General features: G+C 36.0%; 1 protein-coding gene across 1 annotated transcript; it reads right to left on the bottom strand.

Moving 5' to 3' along the window:
• Positions 1-24,245, bottom strand: pcp4b (Purkinje cell protein 4b). Its single transcript, XM_042739092.1, has 3 exons — positions 23,983-24,245; positions 5,413-5,464; positions 1-899 (listed from the first exon to the last, which is right to left on the bottom strand). The coding sequence occupies exons 1-3, from the start codon at positions 23,989-23,991 to the stop codon at positions 769-771; spliced, it is 192 nt and encodes a 63-aa protein (XP_042595026.1). The 5' UTR covers positions 23,992-24,245; the 3' UTR covers positions 1-768.
• Between the last annotated feature and the right edge of the window lie 858 nt (positions 24,246-25,103).

The following is a 25,103-nucleotide window of genomic DNA, read 5'->3' as shown; positions in this document are numbered from 1 at the left end:
TTACAGAGACTCAAGGATGTTTATTAATAGTTTCTTATTTCAATCACACTGAGTTGAGATATGAGTTGAGGTGAGAAAGAAATCAATGAGTGTTTGATTTGACCGATGATTGTGCCATGATCCTTTGCAAAGGAAGAAAATTAACAGAAATGTTATGATATGCCACAGCAAACTAAACAATCAAACATGCTCTCAAGTAATTTCATTTAGCTTTGAATTCAATATCATGAATCAATAAAGAGAGCCGAGCACACGGTGGGGATTTGGGAATATAAGATGGGAATTATTCAACAATATGGGTTTCAAAAGACAGGCTATTTTTAGAACTCCACTGGGATGAGAATGTATGCTAAAGCATTACACGAGCTGAGGACTAATGGCGTGAAAAATAAAAAAAGTCTGCTCTATATTTATATACACGTGATGCTCACAGTTTCTGACTAAAATCAATTTTATAAGCAGTTCACAATGAATTGTGCTTTCACAAATAAAGGACAGGCTGGTGATCCAGCTCTGGGAGGTAAAAAAGAAAATCATGCACCAATAGTATAACAGATATTCTTGGCTAGAATGGAGAACCAAAATCAATATAAACTACAGAATTGACAGTTACAGCAGTGAAATAACAGGTCAGATCAGTGATTGACAGATTACAACCTTGGTTTCCCCTCCCCCTCCCTAGAGTCTATACAGAATGGATTCTATTACATGCAACATCAAACCATGCTGTCCTGATGGGGCCATTCGGACAGAGGAGTCCGCTGGCAACTACGACTTTTCATCATTTTTCTTCTTCTGGAACTTCCTGAACTGCGATTGAATGGCGACGGCGGCCTTCTCAGTTTCAGGGGCGTCCATGTCAATGTCAAAGTCCTCGGGGATGTCTTTCTTAGACGCATCTGGGCATAGAAAAATAAGTTACTACATGAGACCAACACTTTCTCAATGACATAATCTCAGTTTCTAAATACATGCACACACTATGATGCAGATGAGAAAAAATTCATTGTATTGGTTGGTTTTTGTAATGTTGACAGTTATGTGACTAGGGAGGGACAAGACAAATTCAACACGTCAAGTAGCAAAACGAACATTAATACACCGTACATTACACTAGCAGTGCTGCATTAATACTGAGAACTAAGATGAGAGCAGTATCATGTAGCCTGTCAGTTCACTTGGCGGCCATCACAATAATGATTCAGGGCAGCTACTTTCTAGGCGTGCAAGTACAGCTCCTATATACTTGAATGGAGAAAGACCAAAATACCCAAGACTGTTGGCTAAGCTTAGGTTTTAATAACATATTTCAAATAACCAATAAAAATAAAATTATTTATTTAATTGTTTTTAACTGAAACACCAGATTTCCCTTAAAAGCTAGTTAACTACTAAGAGGGGCGTTTCATTTTGTATAGCTACTTTGCATTTTTAACCCATCCATCTATCCATTCTCCAAACCACTTTTCCTATGTAGGGTAAAAATGTAAATATGTCTTTGTGTGGTCATTACTTATGACTCATATTAGCGTTAAAACACCAAAAAATAATTGGTAAAATATCACTTCCATTCTCTACAAGCTCTGAAGATAGAGTTTTGAATCATTCCTAGAAGGTTGTTACAGTGATCACAATGTCATCTAAGCACACATAAACTGTATAGTGCTGTTGCATAACAAAAGCACGTCTGGTCTTAAACTCCCTGCTAGCTAAATGCACATGGTGTACAGAAGCCATTAGAACAGAATTCACTGGAGACAGACTGTCATACATTTCCAGTCCAGTTCTTGTTTCCAGCTGTGCTCATAATTCACACCAAAGTTCCTCTTTCTGCAAAAAACAATGAATATTCAGGCAGTTGCTACGGCTTTAGCTTATTTTATATACATTTTTATGTTTCCTCATAATAATTATCATCAGACATTACAAAAATGTCATCTTCACTCAGGTGGGTAGTTTGTAACTTTCTGTTACAAACTGCTGTAACATTTCTTATGACATATAAAAAGCATGTTTAGTTTGATCTGGAACAGATTAACACCAATCTTGAACAGTTTTATTATGTTACGGTTGGTTGTTGTACAGGAGTGTTCTACTGTACATTAAGTGCAGTGCTGTACCAGGTGAGCTACTGAGCAAGTTTACCAAGTCAGAAAAGCCAGCGATGCAAACATCAAAAATGTATTAGTTCACAAATCAAAAGTGTTTTGAGGTCATTAAATACTATTATGCAAACAAATGTGAAAATAAATCATTATTAATCAATAATATGTCAATCTGATTATAATGATAATCTATAATTGTAATTGTATGTATAGTAACATTTTAGAATTTTTGCATAAATGTAAGTGGATAAAAACTATTATCTACCAAAATTATTTTGCACTCAACCTACATGATTTTTCTCCTTCTAAATTGTTTCATAAACTTGTGACTCTCAGAAATTCATACTGTTTTGAACCTTTCTAGAGCATAGTGGAAAGAGAAGCAAAATAATCTCCCCAAATTCTATATAGATTGTTGTGTTGACTGCATCCAGTTAATCCATTCAGCCTTGCTACTGTAATAAAAAATGTATCATTAACTACTTACCAATATTTGGGGCTGAACTACTACCTATTAAGGTATGAATGGTGTCTTTTTTAAAACATCCTTTATTTTATTACTCCAAGATTTCAATAATACATCCATTTTAATTTGAAATAAATAAATTAAACATAAATTAGGGTTTTAAAATCACGTCGTGATTTGAGATTGAAAATGCTAACCTCATATAAAGTAAATGCAAAATAAAACAGCACATATATGTTTTGCACAGCATGATTGTAAAAGAGTTTCAAGCACTATTCCTGAAAGTACAAGATGTGAAGGTTGTGTGTTGTTTTGGTAAGAAATCAATGCTCAATAGCAAATACCTCTGACATGAAACAACACATTAGACTGTTGGAAAATTCAATAGAAATTCAAGCAAGGGAGGAGGAAAACCTTGACATAGACGTTAAGCACAGCGAGGAGGAAAGGGAGGAGGAAAGATCCTTTAAATATACCTCTAGAGAGAGCAGGCCTCATGTTTCAGTCAATACATGAGAGATTTTCTCACCGTTTTCATGTATTTGTTTGCAGACATCAGTTGAGTTAGAAACCTTCTTCTATATACAGTAATTACTATTCTTTTTACATAATTTTTTGTGCAATACATACTGATGAGAAATAACAGATATCATCATCCAGTTGAGACAAAGCCCAATTCACGTAATTACCAAACAATTATCCTCCATGAGCAACTTCAAGTTCAATGCCTCAGGACTAACTAGGACTTAATGCTGCATTTTATACCTTTACAAATGGCCACAATAAACCACACACTCATTGGTCAAATCTTCACTGTGCATATGGACTTATGAAGACATCACATGTAATTCCCCAGTTTAATGATTCCTAAGAAACTCATTTATTTTCAATTCCTTTTGGTATTAACATGCCTCCTCTCTTAATACATGCAATTTCTTTTTAGACCAGCATTACATGCTTTCACTGGCTGGATACGCCTGTATAGCTTCCCTGCATGACTTTCTTCACAAAGGCAAGTAGGATGAATAGATGCATTTCCATGCATATGAATCTGTAGTTTTGTGTATGAACGTCCTTGCTCTTGCACATGAGTGGGTGGAAGCACATCAATAGCTTCAATAGCATTTTCTTCCCATCCTCCTAGAAATATTACGAGCTCCTGTACTGCAGGATATTCAGTGCAACTTTCCAGCAGTGTTCGTTGTATTGAATTGGTTGCTGAGAAATTAATGCTCGCAAAAGCTTAGCATCATTTGTTTGCTTGATTTGATATTTTGTATCTAATTCAAGAACATTTAGTAACACTTTATTTTAAGGTGTCCTTGTTACAGGTTACATGTATTTACTATTATAATAACAATTAATTATGCATAGTTACATGCAAGTAACACTAATCCTAACCCTTACTCTATAGTAAGTACATGCAGATTATTAAATGTGTAGATGTAGATGAGTTTGTTTCATCATCAGAAAAGATTTGGAGAAATGTAGCATTGCATCACTTGCTCAGCAATGGATCGTCTGCAGTGAACGGGCGTCCAAACAGCTGATAAAAACATCACAATAATCCACAAGTAATCCACACAACGCTTTTAACTTCTAACCATTGTTTCTGGCTAAAAAGTCCTCTATCAGTAATATTACTTTGCCCAGTGAAAAAGTAATCTCGCCTGAATAAGGAGAGAAATATGCACAGATCAAGCACCGTTTATAAGCAGAAACAGTACAAAACAGTTCTAAACAAATATGTCAGTGGAATTTGGTGTGAAAAGGACAACAGGGAATGGACTTTTTTCATTAAAGGAACCGTTGGACTGATAGTTTGGCCAGAAGCAACGGTTCAAAGTTAAAGCACTTTTAATGATGGCTTTGTTTCTTACAAATACACAGCTTGTTGCTTCACAAGATGTTAACTGATGGACTGGAATTGTGTGTGGATTACTCATGGATCATTGTGATGTTTTTATCAGCTGTTTGGACTCTCATTCTGACGGCACCCATTCACTGCAGAGGATCCACTGGTGAGCAAGTGATGTAATGCTGAATTTCTCCAAATCTGTTCTATACTTTTTGGGGCCACTGAATATTATTTGGATTTAGCAGTAGCTTTTGAATTCTGTATGTAGTATATCAAGTCTAATATTAAAGTAAAATAGTTTGTGGTAGCATTGCACTATATTTATTTTCCCCGTGTCTAAAGCATCATTTGCAATAAGACCATGCAATTCCGTGTAGATTCAAGCTTCAGTGAAATCAGCATGCTTTGAGATGCAGTTCTTACACCTTGTCCAATAAGCTCTGTACCCAGCTCTCCCCAGGGCTTCAGTGACCTCAAGAGCATAACTTCATCAGGAAGAAAACCAACAACACAAATACCCTCAAGTCTTTTAAGTCTGATTTAAGATATACGGGCCAATTTGTTGGTTCAGATCCATTTAGTTGGCCTTAGCTAAAACACTGGGGACCACGTTCATTACTTCAACCCTTTTCATTTTTTACCTCCTTTTTCAGCCTTTTTTTCATACACAGACACAGATTTTTAAAATGCTTACCAGACTCTTTCTTCCTTCAGTGAGCACAGCACAGAACATTTTTGTTTGGTGGGACACTTCAGGGAATACTTTAAAATGCTTATGCCGGAAGATTTCAGATGGGATACTGGGCTTTTCTGTACGCTTAAGGTTGTTTGGGGTAAACTCAACATCATGATGAATCTTTTCTCTTCCACGAAAAAAAAAAAAATCCTTAGACATACTATTTGTATTCACAGTGAAAGCGGCCGTAAACTGATTAAAGGTCTGTGATGTGCTCGATTTCTGGTGTGGAATTTTTTCTCAGTACCTTGTGCCCCAGAGGTTTTGCTGTTGCCACCGGCTGCTCCGGATCCTTGCCTCTGTTGAATGGAATAAGAGAACAAAACTAAATTAAAATGTTTTTAACTTTCAATAATCATTTTGCAAACCATCTGAAATAAATGGAGAGAAGGTTAGTTAAAGGAATAGTTCACCCAAAAGATGTCATAATTTCTAACCCTTTATAACATTCCAAACCTGCTTGCGTTTCTTTCTTATGATGAACACAAAAGAAGATATTTTGAAGAATTTTGAAGAACCAAACAGTTGTTGGTCCTCTTTGACTTCTACAGTAGGTAAAAACATACTCTGGAAGTCAGTGGGGACCATCAACTGTTTGATTACCAGCATTCTTCTTAATATCTTCTTTTATGTTAAACATGTGAAAGAAACTCATACAGGTTTGGAACGACATAAGGGTGAGAAATGATGACAAAATTTTCATTTTCGGGTGAACTATTCCTTTAAATACAAAACTACTTCTCTCACAAGTCACCAGTTATATTTCACGTGTAAAGAAAAAAAATAAGAAATTATGCTTCCATTAAAGGGTTAGTTCACCCAAATATTAAAATTATGTCATTAATGACTCACCCTCATGTCGTTCCAAACCCGTGAGACCCCGTTCATCTTCGGAACACAGTTAAAGATATTTTAGGTTTAGTCCGAGAGCTTTTTGTCCCTCCATTGAAAATGTATACTGTCCATGTCCAGAAAGGTAATAAAAGCATCTTCAAAGTAGTCCATGTGACATCAGAGGGTCCGTTAGAATTTTTTGAAGCATCGAAAATACATTTTGGTCCAAAAATAGCAAAAACTACGACTTTATTCAGCGTTGTCTTCTCTTCCGTGTCTGTTATGAGCGCGTTCACAACACTGCAGTTTAGTGATATCCGGTTCGCGAATGAATCACTCGATGTAACCGGATCTTCTTGAACCAGTTCACCAAATCGAACTCAATCGTTTGAAACGGTTCGCGTCTCCAATAAGCATTAATCCACAAATGACTTAAGCTGTTAACTTTTTTAATGTGGCTGACACTCCCTCTGAGTCAAAATAAATCAATATCCCGGAGTAATTCATTTACTCAAACAGTACACTGACTGAACTGATGACCGAGCCAGATAACGAACGAAACATTGACTCGTTCTCGAGCCAAGAACCGGTTGCATCGGTTTTCGGATCACTAGTAGTGATGGGAAGTTTGGTTCTTTTCCGCGAACCGGTTCTTTCGGACAGTTCGATTCAATAAACCGGTTGAAGAAAACTGTTCACCAGTTCTTTTGCACTCGACATAATGACTTCATTGGCGATGATTGCCCTTGATTCAAGCCTTCGGTTTACCCGCGCTCATAACATTAGCACAGAATCAGTTCAGAATCAATCATCAAGAGATCCAGCTCGGTTCAGACGCGCTGTGTGTCAGTCTGCTTCATGCTGAATCACGCATGCGCAGTATCATCAGCTCCTCGGTTCTCGAACCGGACGCGTTCTTGACTCGAGAACGAGTCAATCTTTCGTTCGTTATCTGGCTCGGCTCGGTGTTCATCTTCAGTTCTCTCTGTAAATGAATTACTCCGGGATATTAGTTTATTTTGACTCAGAGGGAGTGTCAGCCACATTAAAAAAGTTAACAGCTTAAGTCATTTGTGGATTAATGCTTATTGTAGATGCGAACCGTTTCAAACAATTCAGTTCGATTTGGTGAACTGGTTCAAGAAGATCCGGTTACATCGAGTGATTCGTTCGCGAACCGGATATCACTAAACTGCAGTGTTGTGAACGCGCTTATAACAGAACCGTAAGAGAAGACAATGCTGAATGAAGTCGTAGTTTTTGCTATTTTTGGACCAAAATGTATTTTCAATCCTTCAAAAAAAACCTAACGGACCCTCTGATGTAACATGGGCTACTTTGAAGATGTTTTTATTACCTTTCTGGACGTGGACAGTATACCGTACATACATTCTCAATGGAGGGACAGAAAGCTCTCGGACTAAATCTAAAATATCTTAAACTGTGTTCCAATGATGAACGGAGGTCTTACGGGTTTGGAACGACATGAGGGTGAGTCATTAATGACATAATTTTAATATTTGGGTCAACTATCCCTTTAAGAACATTGCATTATAAAATTCATTTTTATAACTCTCTAGCACTTCCCTGCTTCTTAAATTAAGTTGCCTGCAGAGAAAAAAATATATATAACATTTTCACTACTGTTAATATTGTAAAACAAAACAAAACAAAAAAATAAATATTTAATTTCATTTCCAAGATTAAATAAAACAACTGGATATTGTCTATTATTATTATTATTATATTCCTCCCAGTCAACATATTTTATATTTTAAGTTGAATATAAATATGTAAATATGTTATTACATTGTAGTAAATAAACATAGCTAGTGCTCTTAAAAGCATGCAATGAATTTATACATATTTTTTCCTGTGTGTTGCCTTTGACATCAAACATTCTTGTTGTTATAGTGTATGATATTTTTTAGGGATTTAGGGAAAAATCCACATTAGAGAAAAGTGTGGACATGTCCTCAAAAAAGTTGGGAAGGGCTTCTTAAAAGTGAGTTCCTTTAATATGTAACCTAGTAAGAGAAGTTATATAACAACGGGATAAAGAGTATTAGAGGCCTGTGGCTTAAAAAGTATGTGAAAATGCTGTGTTTATGATAGTTATTTCTGCAAAAAGGAATGCTAAGAATAGTAACAGAATATCTTAAAAAACAAAATAGGATAGAAAAGCATGAGCTACTGGTATGGATTTTGACCTAAATAAACATAACAAAAAAAATCAAATCAAATAAAATACAACAAAATATATATACAGTCTCTTGCTGATTTTTGCTCAGTTGGACAGATTTGATTTTGCTTAGACAACATCAGTGCAGTAACGCATCACTTTTTTTTTTTGGCAGCTGAAAAAAAGTCACGGTTTGCTTTATGATCTTTGATTTTTCACCAAAACCAAACCAAATTGTGTGTTTGGCCCTGAAGTCACGTTCAGAAATATCAGGAAAACGGGGTGCAGTCCAACAGCTGAGCGAGCGAGAAGGCATCGCCAAACATGTTTTCCCTGGGCACATCCTCTCCTGCATTATTAACTGCACTTTCACTGAATTTCAAACAGTGTTTGTAGTGCTTTGATGTGAGGCGCTCATGCAACCTGCGTGTCCTTTCATGCGATGCAGAATGTTCAGCCGACACGAGCACAGAAACAACCCTCCTGTTTAATGTTTCCTTCAACACGTTTTAATTAAAGCTTTCATGCATTTAAATCATGTGATAAACTATAGACAGGGTCCAAAAATTACTTGTTGCTACACCTGCCTAAGTGTATAAAGATAATTTATCAGTCATGAATATTTATAGGGGTAGGGTGCTTTTGGTGATCCTTCTGTCAGACGATACCCATCCTGCGAACCTGAAACTAGTATATCATTCTGACATGTTTTATAGCCACAATTTGTGTATTTTTGTAACTATTATTAAAAATAAGGCCAATTTCACAGTAAAGACCTTAATCAGGTCGGCTTTGAGGAATAGACTTGCAGTCTTTACAATGACACACACTGTATAAAGATGCTAGATAATGTCATTTTCACATCTCAGATCTTTCAGAACAGTTTTAAACAGTTTTTGTCTAGGTTATTTTTTTTTTTTTTTTGCTTTTTTTTGCTGAACAATCAGTATGCTGCTGACAGAAAGTAAATTTCATTGGACACACTGTACTTCTATCCCTCACAGCCTCGTTTTTGTTCCTGTCAAAAATGATGGCATTACCCTGACTATGGTCTATTCTACGGATCTCTGTTCCAACACTGAGACCTTTTGCTTTTATCAATAATCATAACATGGTATCAGCTGTGTGATGTTGATACAAACACATTTTTGTGTCTTAATGTTTAGTAGATCATTTATTTTAGTTTATGCTATTTTCTAGTAAGACCAAAAGGTATAACTAATGCTTAGGGTTATGTATATACCTATGTCAGTGTTTTTATAGTTTTGAATTTTGTTTTTATTTCTGTTTCATTTTAATACTATCCTTTGAACTTAGTATATTTTATTGTATGTTAAATAATATTAATAATAACACCACTTTTAATGTATTAGTAAAATTAACATGAACTAAGATTAATAAATGCTTTAGAAATATTTGTCATTGTTATATTAACTACAGTATACTGTTAACAGTAGAGCCTTCTTGAAAAGTGTTACTGTTTTTCTTGTCCCACTTTATATTAAGTGTCCCTAATACCTGTGTACTTACATAGTAACTAGATGTGTACATAGTATGTAACCACAGTGTAAGTACACATTGGTACGTAGTATCTACAGCTCTAATGTTTGGGTAACTACACATATGTAACAAGCCACTGGATGGTATGTGTAAGTACAAATGTGTAACAGGACATTGGTAACAACACTTTTTGTTAATGAAAGTACAGATGTGTAACAGGACTAACAACACTTTTTGGTAAAAGAAGGTGTTACACTTTATATTAGATTTATCATGTAATTACTCTGATGTTACACAGCAGCAGCCAGTAAGTTAGGCTTTACATATAAATTGTGGTTGGTGTCCAGAATGTTAAACTTTATATTAAGTGGACAGTTCCTGAGGAGTTACCATGTAAGTACATTGGTATTACAGTGGTGCACATACTCCAACTTGAGATCCAACTCCTCCCACTTTACATATCCCTAAACCTACCCATCTCCACCCCCTGGATTAAATGGTTCCAGTTACACTTATACATATTGTTGTTACAAAATGTAGTTATATAATTCCTGTTACACGAGTAATTAGTGAAGTGAAAAAAGTTTTGTTACCAATGTCCTGTTACACATTTGTACTTACACAAACCATCCTGAGGGTTGTTACATGTGTGTAATTACAGAAATGTTACAGCTGTAGATACTATGTACCAATGTGTACTTACACTGGTTACATAATACATAAACATTTATGTACTATGTAAGTACACAGGTATTAGGGACACAATATAAAGTGGGACCTCCTAGTTTTTCCCCATGTGCTCCCCATTATCCAGTTTCTCCCTTGTCTATTGATTTCAGGTGTTTCTCATTGAGTTCCTCGTTTAGTTCCTTATTTAAGCCCTGTGTTTTCCTGAGTCCTTCCTGCAGTCTTATACATCAGCCCAATGCCCTATGTGTGTTTCCCTGGTTTTGTTTGCTTAAAGACTCTTCAAATATTCTCCCTGGTCTCCTTGCTCCTTCGCTCTGCGCTCCAACACAATAGGCAAACCGTGACATTTATATTCATCTTAGTATTGTTTTATATTCATTTTCATTTCTCAGAAAAAAAATAGTTGTTAGTGCTAGAGTTGGAGTCATGATAATTAACAGTAACATTTTTGTTTATTTCAGTGTTTTTTTTTTTATGCTCTAGCAAGTCACTTGAAATCACTTCATTTGGTGGAGACAAAACACTAGTGCCACTCATTGTAGCAATGCTGCATTTGTTTTAATTAAAGTGAAGAATGTGTGTTCTCTCTGAAATCCCAAATGTGCCGTTAAGTAATTCATCCATGCGGTAACACTGCAATGACCAATGAGAGTGCAGACAATGAAGCTGAATGAAGTGATCCGCAACCTGATACAGCTGGATGCAGCAGGCAAGTAAGAACAGTGGTAACCAGCAATACATAGATTCAGTTACTGCCAGTGTGAATGTACCCTTTTGGTTTCACAGCCTTCAAAATCCCAATTTAACCCCTGCTTACTATTCACAATCACACCCACAATCATACAACGGCACGGAGAGGTGTTTGTACTGAAGCGGCAAACTGTGGAGAAAAACACTACAGTAACTGCAAAGGAATTGTAATTATGTTGCTTTGACAAGAAGGAGAACCGCAGTCGCACACAGACACACTCCCTGTGGGCTACAGCCAGTCAGACGCACATGCAATCTTGTTTCCACTCAGCACAGAGTCAGGAAAGACAATGTTCAAGGTAAACACGCTTCTTTTGTTGGCTTCTCCTTGCACACGCACAGGACACAAGAGCAGAGAGAGAGAGGCCCCTTCAGCAAAAACACAGGGTCACTACTCAAAAAACCAATTATGTTGCTAAGGTCTCCGCATTTGAAGGAAAGTGCTTTCTTGAGTGTTTAAAAAGCTAAATCAATGTTGCAGCAAAGTCTAGTTTTGCATAGAAATTAAAAAGCTATAACAATGACCTCTCTCTGAAGAGCCGAGATATCCAAAGCTTTTATTCAAAATGCATATTACATACAGGAAAATAAGTAAATAAATAAAAATCTTGCACTGCAATATATTGTGGATATATAAAGTGGTATATAAGTGGAGTGCAAACCCAACCTTATTTTTTGGAATAGTTGAAACAAAAATTAAAATTCATTATTTACTTATTACATTATTTTATTTTTAGTACTAAATGTCCATATGTGCTAACATGAATATTTATAAACACTGCTTGTTCAATTTAATATAATGAGATAAAGCAATTTCATTTCATTACATTCAAAACACTTAATCCTTGTATGTTGGGACTACGTGAATCTTTTTTTTTCTTTTTTTTGGACAGTGGATTTATAGTTACCCGCAAGCTTTGCAAGGAACTGAATTGGGAGAGTTCAAAGTTTTAAAGTTTACTTGTTACATGTAATAATTCATATCAGATTTTATTGGGGATTCTCTTTTTTAGGTTAATCAAGTTTGTTGAACAAAACATTTGTGTTTCCTGAATTTAATTAAGTTTACTGAATAAACTATTTTTGAGTGAAATTAAATATTATATAACACTGCATAAGGTTCAAATAATTAAAGTTATTTAATGCATTAAGTACCATTAAGAAACAGCATTTTACAGTGTTAATCTAGGTTAATGGTTCATATTAAAAAAATCTAAATATAACTACTGTTGTTCATTGTTGATTCATCCAGCTTGAAATTTTGAAATGCATATGTAGAAACTGTAACCTAGAGAATATTAATAAATGCTGTAAAAGTATTGTTAGAGCAAGAACTATGGATAAAAATTGTTATTAATAAATCAAATGCAGTTATCATTAAATCATTTATTATCGTTACATTTAACACAAAGTCTTATAGTCAAGTCAAGTCACCTTTATTTATATAGTACTCTTAACAATACAGACTGTGTCAAAGCACTTTACAGTATTAAATGGGGAAAAAAGTGTGTCAATGATGCAAAATGACAATAGTAAACATGCAATTTTCAGTTTCCAGTTGACAATATGATTTGTGGTGGAGGACAAGATTTTCAGAGAACAACAACTTTCTCACACAACACTTGAAATGAATCACATTATATGGAAAAGGGCAGCTCAGACATTTTGCAAAGCATCTTCTTCTGTGTTCCACACAGGATACAACGGCAAGGTTTTAAATAAATATTTGAAAGTAACACCCCAAGACACTCAGCACCTCTCATCTCCAATGTATTCAGTTAACACACTTCCTTCGTTCTCTGGTTGGCAGTGCGTCACAGCTGTTTTATGACCATCATGCGAGAATCAGTGTTGAAGCGTCTGTGGGAACAGCAGGGCCCCAGAGACAGCTTCCTCAGGCTGCCTGCTCGCTCAGAACCATGGAGAAATGTGCACTTTTTTCATTGTTACATTACTGTATGTTCTCCTATTCAAGATTCATGCGCACACACTGCTATAAGTAAACAACTTGAAACCTGATGCTCCTAAACACTGTGGCTTATCAAACCACATGGCACAGCAAAAAACAAAACAAAAACAAACAAACTATGGCGGTCACCTGATGATGACAGAATTTTCAGCACTGGACATAAATTGTGTGTGGGTTCGGGTGAATGAAGGCATTTGCAGTATATATGTTATTGGGTGTTAGTAAAGCTGTAAGTTTCACATTATCAGTTTAAATGCTGCTAAATCTAATTATCACGATCTGAATTTAGTATTTTCATAAAGAGGAACTGCACATATGCCTGTTACTTCAGTTGTAAAAGATAGAAAACAAAAGATACAATTATCATTATGAGCTGAATAACTAAATGATTCCCCACAGCCATAGTGCTATTTTAGGAGCCTGTAGATTGCACAGTCTACAGAACTTCTGCATGGCTTTCACTGTGAATTACAAATTTGAGGAAGACACAAGGAATTAGGCCGCAAACTCAAACTGCATTCAGGTTACTTGTGTTATTTTTGTGCAAGAAGAAATGATCTTGAACTAAAACATCTAACATGAAAGTCTGTTACATATGCTTGACAGATATAGCTAGATATCTGCATTTTGTGAAGCACCAGGAAACTATTGAAATGTACTATTATCTGACAAAACATTTACATTAGGATCACCTTTATCTACCACTGGTCTCGTCTTTCACTATTTTAATCGACAATTATAACCATTAAACATCTTACAATCTTTTATTTAGTGCAGTGTATTTTTTATTTTATTTTTTATTTTTTAAAAAAGGTATTTAACCCTGTTATATATAGTTTATTAAAACTTGCATATCCTTGTTAGTGAGTATCATACCCACACTTTAGCAGTAAAAAAAAAGAGCAAAAATATGCAATTTGGTGCAACTTCTGATTTTTATATGGTGAAATTTTGATAGCTTGTAATGTAAATCAATGAAATATCACCATGTAACATACAGCTTACTACATAAAATGTGTATAAATATTGGTTGTCACCACTGATTTACATAAATGACTAGACTGCTCATTGCATTCTAAACTGCCATCAGACGGTCAAGCCACACAAAGTGTTTCTAGCGGCCATATTGCTATTCCTCACTGGGCATTATTTACTGACAGCCAAATCCTTGAACTGAAATCACCCAAAGCCGACCTCATACGTCATCCGCCCGGAGCTGCTTCTGTGTACAACTGTTGGCGCAAGCTAGATTAAAGTGATTACTACATTTTAAATATGTTTTTTTTTTATTATAAAAACGCATGGGCGCTTTTTATTTCACATCTTTTGGACTGAAGCACTGCAACACTCGCTGAGTGCCATTAAACAGCTTGAAAGATCAAAGACAATTTTTTATATAACTCTGACTGGATTCATCTGAAAGAAGAAAGGCATATACACCTAGGATGAATTGAGGGTGAGTAATTTATGGACTAATTTTCATTTTTGGGTGAACTAACCCTTTAAGGCACAAATATGGACACTTTAGGTCAGGGGTGTCCTGAAGGGCCGGTGTCCTGAAGAGTTTAGCTCCAAGGAGGGATTGGCGATATGGGCTTTAAAATGTATCATGATAAGTTCTCATATTTATTGCGATAACGATATCAATGACGATAATTTATGGAATACTGTTTTTTTTTTGAGAAAAGTATTTTATTTCCTATTTTACCCAAAATAGGGTGTTGTGAGCAGTACACACGACTGTTTAATTCATACTGGAAGCCGGAGGGCGCCCTTGCGCAGAAACTTCACATTTGCATAGTAGAAGTAATGCTCCAGGAAATCACTGATATGGACAGAGGTATCCAGTGATCACTGTAGCTGAATAAAACACAGATAGAGAAATCTTTACTGAGGAAACCTGAAGACAATAAACATGTGATTGCACAAAATACATGGTCTGTGTTCTTCAAGCAATCTTGGGTATTTGTAAAGTGTATTTATAATGCAATGGTAATCGACATAAGCCTTTATCACTATATAATGCCATAAAATAGTATGATTTCTGCCTTATTCTGATACGAAAGCACATCTGATTTTAAACACTCAACTATGTTATGAAGTTAATATGGAGAAAAAGCACATCAATTAATAATATCTTTGTTGGACAACAGGTTTGTGACCGACTCATACACATGTAAAACTGTATTGCACACGTGCTACTGTAGTACATTTATTCAAGGCTCAGACCGATTTTTGTCGCACTGTACAGTGTTATCCAAACCTGTTCCAGATTGTAGAAGGAGCTGCTGAATTTCATGTTCGCCTTCCTTCACATCACTCGCACACAGAAATATGTCAACAACTAGATTTTATCATTATTATCGCGGGAAGACTAATTCTTATCGTGGGGAGAATTTTTACCGGTATATCGCAAATGATAAGATATCGCCCATCCCTAGCTCCAACCCCAATTAAACACACCAGCTAATCAAAGCTCTTACTAGGCATACTAGAAACTTAAAGGCAGGTGTGATGAGGCAAGTTGGAGCTCTGCAGAACACCGGCCCTCCAGGACCGAGTTTGGGCACCCCTGCTTTAGGTACACAGTGTACCTTTTGAAAAGGCACTGCCCCAGTGACAGCTTTTGTACCTTTTTTCTGAGAATGAAAGATTAGCTATTAATTTAATAGAATATATGGGAATGCTAGGAAATACTTTTTGTGACGTCATGAGCCATCCAGTTCTCAATTATACATAAGTGGTTGTCACTTTATATCTCCCAATAACTTGTCTTAGTGTTAAAATACTTAGTTTATTATCAAAGCTCTGTAGTTTTTACTGTGAGAATGTATGATGCAATGCAGTACAATGATGTTTGGAAAAATATGTTTGAATAAAAGCCTGTTGATTCATATTTGATACGTATATTTTTATTTAGTTTTTAATGTGAGAATGTATTGTTGAATGAATTATTAAACATAAATTACTTCAGTCCAGTAGTTAATGCACATCTTGATGTATTATGTTATTTTTATATTTATGTTTATTTCATAAAAAACCCATTAAAGTAGATTGTGTGCAACACATTTAAGCAAAGTTTTGATAATGTTTTTGTGTTTCTTTGTTTGCTTGCTCTTCATTCTCTAGAAAATAATGAAAATCAAAAGAATCTATGTTTTGGTTACAGAGTTGTATGTACAATATATGTACCGTAACAAATATATGCTAATAAAACAGGACATTTAACATTTAGTTTGACTTGCTGAGGTACAGTAGACAAACAACATTTCTGAGGGTCAAGCTCCTCACTTAACACTTTGTTAAAAATGAAAACAATTTACGACTATCTGTCACTCCATGGAGTTGTAGTATATTTTTAAATATCTGATGGTGTGATAAAAAGAATACTTATTTTACATTTCTTACCCTTTATACAAGACTTGGTGTTCAGCAACCTGGTTTTTAGAGTACAATGTACAATATAATGATTTCATAGTCAATGAAAGAATGAATGGCTATGACATCATCTCAAAACTTAATCTGGCTGAAACTAACTTTGTTTGGATTTTGTTACAGTGGTTGGAAACTTTCCGGAAAACTTCACAACGGTTGTTAAGCACCTTCAATCTGCCATTGGATGACTCCACAATAGGTGGGTGTGTTTTGTAGACAGCAGGCCAGCTCAGTAGGTTTTGCAGACCGTTCTACAAGATTTTAGTGATCAAAACAACAGATTGAGAGGGAAATCATCCACTGAGCTCTTGTGTGCTCGGAGCACTCAAGCAATGTGTAAGTGCTTGACAGATGAAGTGACAGATATCAGCTGTCACAGGTGAGGTGATTTATGAGCAGTCTGTCAGGTGAGCCGTAGCAGAAACCACAAGGGAACGTTTCACTTCCTCAACGCCCCACTCCTGCTGTCACCAGATCCCCTGTCTTACATTACAGAGACGTCTCCTTTGAAATAGTCAACGTAACTTTGAACAGCATCGCCTCTTTTTGATTTAGTCAGTTTAACAAAAGTTGACTAATAATTCACCACCCTTATATTCACTTTTGCTAATGGCTGTAATTATCATCAACATTAAATTACTCAGGTATTGGATCAGGGCATGGTGCAATGTTGCTGTTGTTTTCTCTGTAAGGGAGAGTATGCAAACCAGAAAATCATTCATCACAGAGCTCTCCAGTTTTCACTCTTTTACTCCTAACATTCTTTCCCTGTCAGAAACAACTATTACTATATTGTTCAGACATGTCTAATGGTAATATGTTGTTGTACCTTGAAGTACCATATACAGTAATTATCATGATATATACATTAATAAGTACAATATATACACTGATCAGCCATAATATTAAAACCACTGACAGGTGAAGTGAATAACATTGATTAGTTTACAATGGCACCTGTCAAGTAGTGGAATATCTTAGATAGCAAGTGAACAGTCAGTTTTTGAAGGGTTAGTTCACAGAAAAAATTAAAATTAGCCTGTGTTTTACTAAGTGTTTATTACATTTGAAATATGGATATTTTTCTTACAAAAACACATGGATTCGTTACAGGCCTTTATTTATTCCCCAGAGCTGTGTGAGGCATGTTTTATTATGGATGCGCACACTTTATTTAACGTGTTTTGGACTGTTAACACCCTGTAAACACTATAAACACCCACCCACTGCAATGATAGAGCTTAGAAGTGCCAGGACGATTTTTAATATAACTCCGATTGGATTTGTCTGATAGAAGAAAGTCATATACACCTACGATGGCTTGAGGGTGAGTGAAACACAGCCTAATCTTCATTTTTGGGTGAACTAACCCGTTAAATTTAATGTGGTTCAAACAGGGAAATTTGGCAAGCGAAAAGATCTGGAGACTTTGATCAGGCCCAAATAGTGATGCTAGATGACTGGTCAAATCATCTTGTGGGATGTTCCCAGTATGAAGTGGTAACAGTGTTGTAAAAAAAAGAGGACAAACAGTGAGCTGGCACCAGGGTCATGAATGCCCAAGGCTCACTGATGCACGTGAGAAGCTAGCCCATCTGGTCTGATCACACAAAAGAACTACTGTAGCTTAAATTGCTGAAAAACATAATCCTGCCTATGATAGAAAGATGCATACAGCATATGGGGCAGACTGTTCAGAGTGCCCATGATGACCCTTGTCCACTGCCGAAAACATCTACTATATGCAGGTGGGCATCATAACTGAACCAAGAGCTATGGAAGAATTTTGCCTGGACTGATAAATCACGCTTTCTTGTGGCTTAGGTGGATGGCCAGGTGCATGTGCACCATTTACCTGGGTAAAAGATGGCACATGGCAGCAGAATGCACTATGGGAAGAAGGCAGGTCAGCAGAGGCAGTGTTATGCTTTGGGAAATGTTCTGCTAGGAAACCTTGGGTCCTGTCATTCACATAGACATTACTTTGATACGTACCACCTCAATGCATTTAGGCATCTAGATGTGGTGAAGACGACTTGCTGAAAAGGGATTTAAGTGACTTTAAACGTGGAATGGATGTTGGTGCCAGACGGACTGGTCTGAGTATTTCAAAAACTGCTGATCAACTGGGATTTTAGAGATTCAGATTCGTAATCAAAAGGTTGCGAGTTCAAGTCTCACGCCAGCAGGGATTGTAGGTGGGGGGAGTGAATGTACAGCGCTCTCTCCACCTTCAATACCACGACTGAGGTGCCCTTGAGTAAGGCACCGAACTCCCAACTGCTCCCCGGGCGCCGCAGCATAAATGGCTGCCCACTGCTCCAGGTGTGTGTTCACTGCTGTGTGTGTGCACTTAGGATGGGTTAAATGCAGAGCCGAATTCCGAGTATGGGGAACCATACTTGGCTGTATGTCACATCACTTTCACTTTTTTGTTTTTCCCCCCAAATAATGCATCAGTCAACGTGCAACTGCAGTGTAGAGCAAAGGCTGAGCATAAGTATCACATGACCTTGCCAACTTTACACATTACTAAAATGTTAAGTGTCACACAGGGAATTCTAGGAATGTCAATTTATCCCGATCTTTTATTTGGAAGACGGGACTGACTTTACTAGAGTCGCCTTGTTTTTCCCATTGATTGTAACACCAGTGGTCAGTCTCAGTAAATACTGTCTCTGCTACATTTGGTACAAAAACATGAATAAAATTATGGAGTGTATCTATAGGGAAAAAACCATGCAAATTATTTATATAATTAGTTTTATAATGTAGGGCACAGAGCATTCCACCAGCGGGAGCATATCTTATAAATAACAGGCTAAATCAATCAAGCTAGCACCACATCCCTGGCGAGGAGAGATTTATTAAAACTGTTTCTACCCAGTTTATTGTTCAATTGACTAAACATTCTGCTATCACCTTTCAATTCACTTCTTACCATCAAGGGGCTTAATAAACTTGTCAGTTTGTTTTATCGATTTAATTTATAATTTACATTGCATGTGCGAGATGCTGTAGAGTCGGCAGGGAATCTTATAAACCCAGTGCTGAGAGCTGATGTAATTGATGAATGCTGCCTCAGTAATCAAGCCAAAACTAACACATTACAGGGATAATTTATTCTCACAACAACACTTAGTCTGTCGGTCTGTAGATTGTGAATGTGATTTATGACCCTTTTATTGAAGTAAATGACCACTCAAATATTCATAGCTTTTTTGATGTACTTCCTGTCACTGCATGTGCTACTGTATGTTATATGGAACAAGCAGCATCTAATAAGCATAGCGAATATTCTAAAACCAGATCCCTAAATATGCTTTGGCCCTTGTTCTTTAGACATTCAATTGGTTATTAGATTAGATTAGATTCAACTTTATTGTCACTGCACATGTAAGGTACAAGGCAGCGAAATGCAGTTAGCATCTAACCAGAAGTGCAATAAGCAGTAAGTACAGAATATACAAGGTCTACAATATGTACAATAACTATACAGATAAGTATTATGGACAAAATTTACAGATTTTAAATACTATCAGCATGATATACAGATAGGTGTACTATGAAGCATATTATACAGATGAATATGTGAAGTGTATGTACACTATAGGCAGAACTATGAACATATGAACAATTTAAACTATTGCAATGGAAAGTAAAGTGCATAGAAAATTCAGTGTGCAATGGATTATTCAGTGTTCCTGGATGAACAGGGAGCTGTTACAGTTAGATTGATATTTTTGATTTGGCCCTTGTTCTTAATTTTTTATTTTGTTTATTGTATTCATTTTGAAATTTAACTTTTATATTTCTTTTTTATTATTTTTATTTTTTTTGTTGATAGCCAGGGTGCCGATACAGTATATTCAGTTGCTAAGGTTTTCCGAGTGGTTATTAGTATGTTGCTATGTGGTTACAATCACTTACAAAAGTAAAAGCACAACTTTCCTCAACAAGCCGTGTGCATAGTACAGATGGTCCAGGAATTTTAATACTTGGGGTTAAGGGTTTGTACAAATCCTCAGTACGCTCAGTATGAGCAGTAGTTGTAGACGCTTGCCTTCGCAAGCACTACCAAACATGCAGAGCTATAAGACTGATACTGCAAAGTTTACATAATCCAGCTTGGATAACAAAACTGTTTGCTTAAGCTTCTTAATATGCTGATGTGTTGATGTCTTCGGCCAAACTGAAAAATTTACTGCGGCTTTGCCTGGCGTTTGGGCTACTTCATTTGCAAATGTTCAAGGAAACAGCTTATGCTTTGGAGATTTAAGCAAAGAGGAAATAACCGAAATAACAGCAGTGATTTCTTAACTTTTAATTGACAAAATGTAAATCCTTCACTAGAGTGGCATGAGGTGGACTTCTGAAACTGTTAGTATTTTTTTATAGTCTTATGCAAATCATGTTCCAGTTTTAACAAGCCACCAACATTGTATTTTTCTCTTTATTATCATGCTCATATTTCATACTATTATTATTCTCATGTATATATATATTTTTTCAAACAATTCACATCCCAGTCAAATTTTACATAGATTGTATTGTTTCCCTCCTTTTAGTACCATTAGTCAAATATTACATCACAATTATTGTGATGTGCACAAATGCTTGTCTAATGTAATATGGTAGCTGACTTCCTATTAACTAAAAACAGGCAGAATGAGAACGGCTTCCGTTTATGGAAATATTGCATCAGACAGTTGCAAGAGGCAAAAAAAGTTGTTGGCAAACAAGGGGAGCTTGGATGCCGCGGCACATTCTTGCTCATGGCAGCACATGTCCAATCAGATTTCTGACATCCCGTTTGCTTCTTCAAGAAATTAAGTAGGCCTTTTGAGTGTCATAAAGCAATCCAGTGTGAGGGAAGTAATGTGTGGAGAGGTCAGAGATGAATTAGATGAGAGACGTGGAGACCATTTTGAAATGAGTAATGTGGGCAGTTTTTCAAGAGTTGTCGAAATCAGATTAAATGTGCCATGTGGCTCTTGATCTATCCCCAGTCTGTGCTCTCCAGCTCTCTTCATGTGATCAGTATATTCACAGGGCCTTGTGATTTCCACAATTCAAACAACATGGAATTTAAAAAATGGAACCAACTATTCATTTTGGATGAATTTATTTAAAAACTGAAAAAGGTTTTAATAAAACTTCTGTTTATTAAAACTACATTTTGTACATGTGCTGACAAATTTACACAGTATAAAAATTATATGCATTATTTGAATAATAATAATAATAATAATACATTTGGGGGGGGGGTAAATGTGGTAGCCAAATCTTTACTGTAAAAAATACTGCAGTAACAGTGGTTAGCATCATGGTAACACACGACACTACAATTATTGTACATAACTGAAAAAAAAAAAATGTAAAGTGTCACACAGGGAATTCTAGGAATGTTATTTTATTTCATTTTTTCACAGTAAATTATAATATGATTTGTTATTTTTCACTTCTGAAATTGTACATTTCCATTAGGTCTTACAGTTTTTCACTGTAGTAAGGTAACTTCCTATTAACTCATTAACAGGTTTTCACTGTAGAATTATTACAGTGGTTTACCATTAAAAGTATGATCATTTTTTGCAGTTTAGAGAGAGAGAGAGAGAGAGAGAGAGAGAGAGCATTATTACAAAACAATGCTTGGTTAGATAGAAAAATAAGTAAATAAATAAACAGCTTTCTGCTACTAAATTTTCTACAAGGAAAAGCAGAATGAAAGCTAATGAGAAGAAGCTGGAGAGATGTGGCATATGGTGTTTGATCACAACTGTCACAGTAATTGGGTTTTTCTTTAGATATTAAACGCTCTAATACTTTGAAGCAAACTGAATGCATGGTAATGACCTGACTGCTTAAATCAGAGCTGAGTTTATGCTAATTTCCTCTCTCGTAATTAGCATCCCTCTCTATTTTACATCTGGCACATCATTTTCAAAAGCACTGCAGGTCACAGAAAATAACATCAAGAAAACGCACACACCTAGCTCGTATTTCTGGAGAAAGATGTCACAACTGCACCACTTCTAGATGGCTTTGAAGTTAATTAGCACTTCATCTCTAGAAATGTATTAACTATTTACTGAGAGAGAATCAGTGAGATTATGCTGTACCCAACACATCAAGCACATACACTACACCTTTAGCCCTTCAGATGGATAAATCTCAACCAAAGACACAAGTCCAAAAAAAGGGAAACGGGACACTCTGAGATTTCTTATTGAAACTAAGTATGTATTCTTTGTCGCAATGGTTTTGCATACAAACATATGCATGCTTTTATTCCTTGCATTTAGCTTTATTTTTCCATGCTATTCACAACACAGAACAGACCAGCATTCCACAAGCTGACATAGACTGCAATATGTGTCAAGAGAATGTATTTAATCATCAAATTAAAGCTGACAACAGGCAATAAGTTCATGAAGGCTATTTTCAAATGGAAACATAAAAAAAGTCTAACTAAAATACCACTATATATATATATATATATATGCTGACAACAGGCAATAAGTTTATATATATATATATATATATATATATTTAAAAAAAAAAAAAAACATACAATATACTTTTGTTGTAAAACCACACTGGCATAGGCCTATTAAGGCAAGGTTCAACTAGATTAAAAAAACATTGGTGCAAGTTATCACGTTTTTAAAAGTTATGATTTTATAAATCTATAGGCTACATTTTTTGTGTGTGTGCTATATATTTAGCTACTGATTAATTATTTTGTGTTTCGTTATTTAGGTTACTGTCCAGATTTTGCTGAACTGCCAGTAAAAAGCTTAATATGCCATTTAATGGAAGGTTCCCGTAGTGATAACATGCCCTGCTATTGAGCGATGGTGTAGCAAAAGGTTACTGTGTGTTTAATGAACAGTATCACTTTCTCCAGGGCAATAACAGTGAAAAAATCTAATGCCTTAAAACAGCTAAAGCTTTAATGTACAGTACAGTGTTTATGCAGAAATGGAGATTCCAAAACAAAATATTAAAAAGTATGACATCTAGCCCCAGTTTCCCTATATTTGTGATAGATAGATAGATAGATAGATAGATAGATAGATAGATAGATAGATAGATAGATAGATAAGATTTTTTTTCTTTTAAGATGGTATGGCATGTTGAGGGGAAAAAATACCTTACAGAAAATGGACATTTGAGTATAATGTGATGTCAAAAAAGGTGTAATGGTCAGTGCATACTCTTGAGAAGTCTACCTCAATTGTGAAATGAAATAAGTTTAAATAAACACGTTTCCATCGGCAACTGAAAAGATTTGTGGTTACAGAAGCTAAAGTGTATCAAACTACGCTGAGCAAGGATTCACAGCAACACACTGGAGCACCCAAAAGCCATTTTCCGTGTTATATAATAAATATCTGTTGCGAAGTTCTCTTTTAAATCTGTTCTGGATGCGGTAAAGCTAGAGGTGCACTTACCTCACTCATGGTTCAGTGTTTTCTCACGGGTTTTCCTCAGAGCACCTCAGCTGTAAGGAGTTCACAGTGGTTTCCTCACTCTCAGGGTGCTTTATAAAGTATGAAGCCGTCTCCTCAATGCCATCACGGTTGCACTAAACCAATAGGAGAGCCGTCGGCAAATCTCCTCCCTTCTGTCTGAAATATTACTGTCCTCTTTTACTCCTACAGTAATGACGAGCTGTGTCTCTGTCCCCTCATCACGAGCGCAGCTTCACAGCAGCCTGACAGTCGAGGATAAACAATCGCCAGGATTATATTTGTGTGACACTCTGTTTACTAGGATTTGAAAACGAAAATTTTGACATAATTTAATTAACACCAAGCCGATTTTCTTATTGGATGAGACTCGAAGCCTTTAAAATAGATTATTATTCAGACACATTTGTGATCGCAGTTCATTCCTACATTAATGCGCCAATAACCCACCAAACACAAATCGTCAAAAACTTTTCACAACGCTGTATTTTGGTTGCAATAAGGTCACAGTAAATTCAGCGGTGATGTTCTTACAAATAATCCTACCATCAGAAACCTGCTTAGCCCCGGAACAGCCTCTCCAAGGATTTCCTAATGATGTTCCTGTTTTTTGGTGTCACTTTCACTAACATTGAAAAATAAACATTAAAAACATTAAAAAGGAGCCTATGTGGCCTATAAACAACTGATATTATGGGGGAGGGGTCAAGCAACACAACCATGCAACGCGCAAATGTCCCCCCTAAAAATATAATTAAAACCATGCTGTGTATTGTAAATAACAATATTTTATACTTTAAATAATGGTGTAAGTAGTAAAACAACACAAATGGGGCAAAAATACATTTTAAGTTTAGAAACGTTTTGAGTCTCCCCCTCCCTTGCCTTACAGTGCTTTGGTCCAAATGCCTGCTTTCCTCTTTTACATCACCTACACAAACACAAATCAGGTGAGAGAGAACAAAGTCAATAGTTGGAAGTAAGGCTTTCAATGCTATTTATTCACTTAAACATCAGATGATGTGATTATTTTCTCTTTAATACAGATGATGCCAATGTATTTTTCATTGAGTTGCTATGTTAGCAATAATAATGTTACCTGC

Source organism: Cyprinus carpio, chromosome B15 (genome assembly GCF_018340385.1).
Source record: "Cyprinus carpio isolate SPL01 chromosome B15, ASM1834038v1, whole genome shotgun sequence".
Lineage (NCBI taxonomy): Eukaryota > Metazoa > Chordata > Actinopteri > Cypriniformes > Cyprinidae > Cyprinus > Cyprinus carpio.
This window is presented reverse-complemented; position numbering and strand designations above follow the sequence as displayed.

Coding starts and splice junctions, on each gene's coding strand:
- pcp4b (XM_042739092.1), bottom strand. Junction 900..5,412: donor CAAAACCTCTGGGGCACAAG/GTACTGAGAAAA, acceptor TTCTATGCCCAG/ATGCGTCTAAGAAAGACATC.